At 39.3% G+C, this 8,061-nt stretch overlaps 1 protein-coding gene across 2 annotated transcripts; it reads right to left on the bottom strand.

The window, feature by feature from the left end:
* Positions 1–3,786: 3,786 nt before the first annotated feature.
* On the bottom strand, positions 3,787–5,896 carry LOC121050823. 2 transcript variants are annotated; one of them, XM_040512097.1, is made up of 3 exons: positions 5,473–5,896; positions 5,137–5,372; positions 3,787–5,059 (listed from the first exon to the last, which is right to left on the bottom strand). In XM_040512097.1, the coding sequence occupies exons 2-3, from the start codon at positions 5,335–5,337 to the stop codon at positions 4,865–4,867; spliced, it is 396 nt and encodes a 131-aa protein (XP_040368031.1). In that variant the 5' UTR covers positions 5,338–5,372; positions 5,473–5,896; the 3' UTR covers positions 3,787–4,864. The 2 variants fall into 2 exon arrangements, with proteins under 2 accessions (XP_040368031.1, XP_040368030.1); XM_040512096.1 differs by having other exon boundaries at positions 5,137–5,894.
* Positions 5,897–8,061: the final 2,165 nt, after the last annotated feature.

Raw genomic sequence — 8,061 nt, 5'->3', positions numbered from 1 at the left:
AGAAATAAGATAGCTTACCAAGCAGCGATGTTTACTTCTATGCTTATCCTTTGTCTTCTTTTCTGAGGCACAACATGATATCAATATCAGAATCAATTTCCATACTCTTATGTCATCCTCAATAGGCTAAAAAATTAGTAATGCAAGTTTCTTGAATCATAATCCATCAGAAGCGCATCATAATGCAAAGAATGTCATCTGGTCTAGTTAATCTCATTTATATTTTGTTTACTTCTCCATGTCAAAACGACTTGATCTAACAAAGCTTTTAAATACTGCAATCAAAAGATGCATCTAATAACACCACAGTTACCACACCCATGCAATTGCATCTACTCGTATGAATTGAACAAGCAGCAATTTTTTTTTTTTTTTAGTTAATACCACATTTTATAAAGTATTTTGGATAGATAAGGATGAAAACCAACAGATTCTGATACAACGAATCTGCTAAAGAATTTTTTTCTCTTTCCTTTTTAATCACATTTAATTGTAATCAATTTCAAGTCCTACCACCACTATCAGCCAGTGCCATTACAGCCTCATGACCTCATCAACAATTTTCTATTCCAAGCCACTACCATCAGACAATACTAGTATGCCTAACAGTCTTCCACCAAAGCAATTATTACTATATCTAACATTACCACACACAGACACATATTACTCATGCTTAGTTTTGTATTGGTCCCATCTTAACTATAGATATCGTACGCAAGATTCAGAAAAGCTTAAAAGAAAAGCAGAATATTTTGTAACATAGTAATACATCAAGCGCGATAAGTAAAATAAAGGGCACTTACTTGCTTAAAAGGCTCAAGTACAGAAAATTAGCCTGCAACTCTTTTCCCTACAAATTAAGAACTCAAACTCATGAGTGATCAAGTAAAATACATAAAAGACAGTGTCGTGAAGTAACTGGATCTCTGAAGAATTAATACCTCAAGTTTGCTTTCCCAATCTACGCCATACAGATTACTTAAAATTGAGCCGGCCTTAACAATAAACTGTGGAAGCTCCTTAAAGAAATCCACAATACTGGAAGCAACCGAAAAACAAAATGAGAAGAATTCATGAGCAAGCAACATAAGCTACAAGGGGAAAAAAAAAATAAATAAATAAAAAGCAACCCAAACAACATACTTCAGCTTAGCAGCTCTCAAAATTTGGATGAGAGAGAATCCACCATCATCGATCAGACCCCTTTTATGAATTATCAGAACCCTTCTCACTCAATGTTTTCATCGAGAACAAAACAAACAAAAACCAGAACCGTTCTGCTTCTTCAGGCTACACACAAAAATGTAGTTAAGTTGCATATTAAATGACACAATTTTTCATCATGAATCAACAACGTTACACACATTCAAGAATTGATAAAACATACCGTTCCATAATATATAACTGATAAATTTGATAAAACAACATTCTCAATTTGTTCAAAGTCTACGCCGGAAAATGTCATATTTAGTTTGAAAAGATGAGAGTGATGGTATATATACCTTTATCAGAATCTCTAGTTACTCAAAACCCCAAATCAAAAGAGTGCTTTGTGAAGAACCCGAAATCAACACCTGAAATCAAAAGTGAAGAATCCGAAATGAAAAGCATGATTTGTGAAATCAAAAGGATGAGAGGACGAGAAACCAGAAACCCCCAAATTTTAGGGCTTACCAGATTCGAAGACAAATCTCCGACATGCATGTAACATTAGAATCTCCAGTTAGTCAAAATCGCAAATCAAAAGAGTGCTTTGTGAAGAACCGGAAATCAACACCTGAAATCAGAAGTGAAGAACCAAAATCAAAAGCATGATTTCTGAAATCAAAAGGATGAAAGGACGAGAAACTAGAAACCCCCAAATTTTAGGGCTTACCAGATTCGAAGACAAATCTCCGACTTAGGGCTTCGAAAGCTTCGCACCAGAGAGTCGGGCCTTCAGAGGTGGTGGATTTAGGGTTTAGGGCCGTGGAGTGAGTCGGCCGGGGTAGCTATGGAGTGAGTCAGTGAGTCGGAGAGAGTCTGGGTTTGGAGGCAATGCTGTGTCGGGGTCTTGTGGAGTGAGCTATGTTGAGGTAGTTGTTGTGGAGTGAATGGCGCTATGTCGAGGTAGTTGGGGGCAATGTTGTGTCGTGGTCTAAAAGCATTAGTTTTGAGAACACATTTTTTTTCACTAAGTGTTCTAATAATAATTTTGTCTGAATGGATGCTATCTTGTCTAGCTAGGACACATGCATATAGAAGACATCAGACCATGATTTTTCACATATATGTCGTCTGAATGCCACTTCAAAATTTTCAATTTTGCCTCCTCATACTACCTGCTGGGAGGGAAATAAATTTGGGGGGAGACAATGGAGGGAAATCTGGGAGGGAATGTCGGTGAACATATTTTGACTTGCAAATCTATAGATTCACACCACAGTTTTAAAGTAACCATCATGTAAACACTACATGTTCAGGAAATTTAACTCGTGCCAATTGGTGCGAAACTTGCTGCCTCTATGACAATTTAACCTCACACCACGCTTCCATTTATAAACGTCTTCTGAAGCAATACATAATTTCAGCATGAAAAACACCCGTTGGTTGAATTCATATTAGAAGACGGAAATTTTACAACCGTCATCTCAATAATGAAAAATGATTCACACCACGGAAAACAGTGTGGTGTCGTCTGAGAGGTGTTGTGTGATTCATTTTCTGTAGTAGTGCTCTACTATGATTTCAACCCATTTTTTATAGTGCTGTCAACTAACCTATAAATTTAGTCGTGTTGAACAGATATATAGTTGAATAAAGAACTAGAAAGATGAGGGTAAAGAATGTAATCATATAATTCCACAAATAATGTAAGGTATTTGGGTTTGAAGGGAATGATCAGAGAAAGAACCTCCACTGTTTTCCTGCTCTGTATTCTTTTTCTAAATTGTGAATGACTTAATTGCGAAACACACCTATTATTCGCAGAAAACTGTAAACGACCGCATTTAGGGAGTGAGTTTTGCGTAATTGGGCTTGTGGGTCATACGAGATTCAGGTGTGGCTATTAGACTATGTTAGTTGGATGCCTAATTACAGGCATTGGGTTCAGTATGTGTGTACGGTGTACCACGTGCATGTGATGGATAAATGGAATATGTGATGATATATATGATGTGTGTGTCTATATATATATATATATATATATATATATATATAGGGCCCTTCTATTAAGGGATTTTTTTTTTCTCTACAGATAGAGTATTAGACCAACTTTTCGATCACATTTCAGCATCTCAACCGTTCAGCTTTTAGGTTCTAATGTGTATATCATTTCTGCAAATTTTCAACCAAATCGGTGATCGTTAAGGTATCAAACTTGATTAAATCTATGGACAGACCAAATCTATCAAACTTGAACCGTTCATATATATATATATATATATATATATATGAAGTATTTCTGCATTACGTATTTCTGCATCACGATGTGTACAAATGCCTAATTTAGGGCTGTAAATAAGCTCGATACAATTCGAGTTCGATCTATATTTGGCTTGTTTCTTTTTTTTTTTTTTTTTTTTTTTTGAAATGGGGGCTGGTGCTGCTGCACTCAAGTCTTGATATATGAAATTGCAGAATACAAGGTGGGGACGTAAAGCCTGAACCCCATATTACAATATGTTTACATCCTGAAATAATATCAAGACCGTCCACCAAATCTTTGTATTCTAACAAGCACCAATTAGCAAAGAGTGCACTAATGGCTATTCCATTTGCTTTGACATAGCAATGACATACCGGAAAGATAACTCTATCACAAAGAAGTATAATTTCAAATAACACAACTTTTCCACTATGTTGCCGCACGGAAATAAATCCTGCGACACTTAATTTCATTCTGTCACTAGAAGGTTGCGTCCATTTGATCAAGCAAATAGCTCGCCGCCTCGCTAGGCCAGACAAGACATATTGAGTGTGCAAACCGGGACAAAGCCCACATTGCCCTACCAAAAAATTGGAGGGAGTTTTTACCCACATTTAATTAAAAGTAAACAACAATAAATAAATGAAACCAAATAATATGGATCAAGGGCCCAAGCCCAGGCCCAATCACTAGCAAGCCCAAGTCCAAGTAGATTGTTGTAAGGCGCCTAACGCCACTTCTTCACCTGAGTTCTTGCCGCTACCACACCGCTGTCACATTTGCCACCGTCCACCATCGACTGCCTGCCCACCAACAGGTCACGCTCAAATCCAGGCCGGTCATAAGAGCTTGATCTGTCACCATCAAACTTCTTCCACCAAAGCACCCTACTCCGATCTGCACACAGATCCAAGGGCGCACAAAGAAGAAATCTGAGATCTCGTTCCCATCCAAGGACACGCAGCCCCTCCCACCATCCTTTAACCCTCCATCCTGACTCTCCGCAAATCCTCACTATCTCAGACAAGAGAAAATTAGCGTTGTTAACCTCATGGCCACCGCCATCCCGACTTGGTTTATTCTTAAGAATCGATCGTTGTCCATCAAGGACCCATGACACCAATGGTGAAGAGGCCCTGCCCGGCCGCCCCCGCAGTACGATGAATAGGCCAAAGGCCAACGCTAACTCAGAGGGCCGCCGAACGAGGAAGGAAGAACGATTGAAGGTGAGATTTGGGTGCGCGCATGACGCACGTTCTTCTTAGAGTATTCTTATCATTGGGTTGCCAAAGTGGTTTTTAGTTTTGGTGTATTTGGCTTGGCTTGTTTTTAGTTCGTTCGGATCATGTTTGTAAAGATAGTTAGGAAGAATTACCGATAGACTGACAGCTTCTCGTATTCGTTTTTGTAGAACTTCAATTATTCTCTCAGTTCTCCAAGTTCGTCCCCCAACTCCTAAACTCGAAACTCATCCTCCTTGGCCCTCTGATTAGCGTTGTACCTAAAATCCATCAAAGCCTCTCTATTATGATCGTAGAGCAAGCACTCATTCTCCAACTTGTTACACTGACTCACTAAATAAGCACACTCTAGTATCTGATTCTCCTCCATGAACTTCCTCAAAGCCTGAGCGTTCATACATGCCTCGACCTAAAACCAAAACCCATAAGAAACCCAACTACAACAAGCAAAATAGCCACAATTGAAAGAAATGTGAACACACGAACCTTAAAGCACCCCAGTGCTTGATCCTTCTCTTTCAATTTGGCAAGTAGAAGCGAGTACTGGTCGTGCATCCGTTGCTTTGCCACTTCTAAGAACTGGAGCTTCAATTTGAGAGTTTGTGTGGACACAGGGAGGCCCAGGATGTGGTCAATTATCTCTTTGATGGAATCGTCGATTTCTTGCGGAAGATCCATTCTTGTCATTTCTTGATCTCGAAAATCGTAGACCGGTGAAAAAGCTTGAAGTTGAAAGAAAGAATGAGAATTGAAATCCTAGAATTCGATCCATGGGTCGTAACAAGGGTGTTGGTGCGGAAATTTAATAGAAAATCTCCTCACCTACTTCTTCTAACTAAAGTGAGAGCAAAATCTTTTAGGGCCAAAAAATTGACTGTACGCCTTCGGAACTTGGATCGGTGTTTGAAAAATCAAGTGGAGGGGGTACCTGCAAAAGATACTCTGATGTTTAAATCAGCAATAGTTTGAGTTGTAGTCGGTGTAGATAGGTCGATTGCTTACTTCAAATATTCACTTTATCAAGTATTTATAGGCGAGTTTGAGTGAATATCTCAACTAGTGCGTATAGTGGTGTGTTTGGTTTGCAAGTCATGTGTTACTAGATCCATGAAACCATTCTCAGGACAATGTAGGGGGAGTGCTTCGCGCTTGCTACGGATTCAATTGAGTTGACTACTGTTCAGCTGACTAACTTTGCTGACTGATTTCGCCTTATTCAGATTCACCTTGAGAGGATTCCTCTTCAAGATGATCTGACTCCTTAACGCTCCCCAAATAGATTGGGCCACCACTTGGTTAGAACTTGATTAAGTAAGTTGGCCTCAAGGGGATTAATTGCACCTCACTTGGATCACTCCTCAGTTAGATCTTCCTCGAGGAGATTTCTCCTCACTTGAATCTCCTTCAAAAAGATTTCTCCTCACTTTGATCTTCCTCGAGAAGATTTCTCCTTAAGTAATTTCTTCCTAAAATCATTCTCAAAATTTTCACCTCATGAAGGGGTTTGGTGATTAGGGGGAGTCTGAGAGTGAATCGAAACCCTAGAATGGTGAAGGGAGAAGGATGGGGATTTGTGATTTAAGGTTTGGGTCTGAAATCGAAAGGTCGGGTCTGTTTAGGACTAAAAAACTTTTCGCTTTTTTTCACACTCACTGAAATCTTTTAAACCCAAGAAAGTATTAATTTTGCTAGGCAGTATTTCTAATGAAAATTTCTTTCATACACCGTTAGTGCAAGTGACCCAGTACTTATTAAATAATCTCAGCTTTTGATATTTGTAGTTAACATTTTCTTTTAAAACAAAAAAATCAACTTGATATTATCGAGTCATCCATTCATTTTGGTGCAAGTTCACATCAGTGCTCTGAATCCTCATTCGTATTTCAAATTTGTAACTCTAGCCATTATACAGGTATTGAGAGTGCTAGGGCACCGTGGATCTATGAAAAAAAAACAAGGCTTAGTACCTAAAATACTTTATTGTGAAATATCGACCAAAAATACTCTCTACATCAATTTAATTGGCTAACCACACCATCCACATAGTTTTAATAAAAACTCATTTCTAAAGGTGTCACTAGTTAAGACAAGGACATAAAATCTTTGATGAATCTAGAGTTAGTTCGAAAATTAACTAAATTGATTTCATTTCAACATCAATTGAATGAGATAACGGACTTAAAAATGGTTTGATCTTCACTTTTTGGGTGAGTCGATTAGTTTAAAAATCTTACACCGTCATGACAGCAATTTTCTACTTCAATATCTAAGAACAAGAAATCTTAACAAGAGGACTGTTCACCTAAGAGTCAAGTTTTAAAGGACTGTGGGAGACAGGTGATTCTAACGGTTGAAAACAAATACACAGTTTTAAATTGGTACACGTGGTTGAGATGCATTTGTCCCTCACAATTTAGAAAAAAAAAAAAATTGTTTCTCATGTGAGCAAGCTAGCCTGATTTTAACAATTTGATTAGTATATACATGTACATTCATTTAAACAACTCATATTATGTATCAAAATTTCTTTCATACAATAGATACCCGAGAGCTCCAAGAAAGTTGGAGCAATGAAAACCCTAAGAAAATTTTCTATGCCGCGTCCGGCGACCCTTCCATGGGACGTTGTCGTCGGACGGGCGAACTAGTTGTGTCAGTCCACCGGTGAGGGCCAGGAGGTTCTGGGCAGGAACAGAGTGCTGGGAGTGACTGGGTCTCGTTTGGAGAGAGAACGACAAGCAGAGGGGTTCCTCCTTGTTTTCGTTTTCGATCTGCACAACGGAGGTTTTTTTCGAGCAAGGTTGGTGCGATGGAGGGGTTCAGGTGCGCGGCGGAGGCGGGTTGTCATTGCGGTTCCCCTGGTTTGGGGTTGAGAAGGTCTGATGGAGGACGGAGGATTTCTATTTGGAATTGTGATCCGGCCGATGATGTTAGTTGGTGGCGGTTCGGTGCAGCGACGATGGTCTTTCGGAAGCCGAGGTGCTGGTCTGGCAACACAGGTTGGTTCGCTCCGACTTGCGCTCCCTGGCTTGGTTTCCGGGCTTTTGGTCTTCCTTTGGCTACTGGGCCGAATCTGTGAGTTGGTCTTTATTCTCATTTATGTTTTTTTTTTTTTCTAGTTTCTGTAGGCCTTTTTTGGGCAATCTAGTGGCCTTTTTTGTCAACTTAATTCTCAGTATATCTAGTTGTACACCAATTGAGGTCTCTATGCGACTAGATTTACTGTTTTTCAGGTTAGGTTGGGAGGCTGGATCCTTCTACTTTTCTAGCGCCTCCGGCGTAGTACCAAAGGGGATCCTGCTATGTTTATGATGTATTCAATGTCAAATGAGTGACCTAGTTCATATGTACCATTGTGAGTACTAACACATCTTCTTGCCTGTCTTACATGACAGTGGAAGAGTATGTAAT

This window comes from Rosa chinensis, chromosome 7 (genome assembly GCF_002994745.2).
Source record: "Rosa chinensis cultivar Old Blush chromosome 7, RchiOBHm-V2, whole genome shotgun sequence".
NCBI lineage: Eukaryota > Viridiplantae > Streptophyta > Magnoliopsida > Rosales > Rosaceae > Rosa > Rosa chinensis.
The sequence above is the reverse complement of the archived record's forward strand: the minus strand, read 5'-3'. Positions and strand labels throughout refer to the sequence as shown.

Coding starts and splice junctions, on each gene's coding strand:
- LOC121050823 (XM_040512097.1), bottom strand. CDS start 5,337: ATGACAAGAATGGATCTTCCGCAAGAAATCGACGATTCCATCAAAGAG. Junction 5,060..5,136: donor AAGCACTGGGGTGCTTTAAG/GTTCGTGTGTTC, acceptor TTTTGGTTTTAG/GTCGAGGCATGTATGAACGC.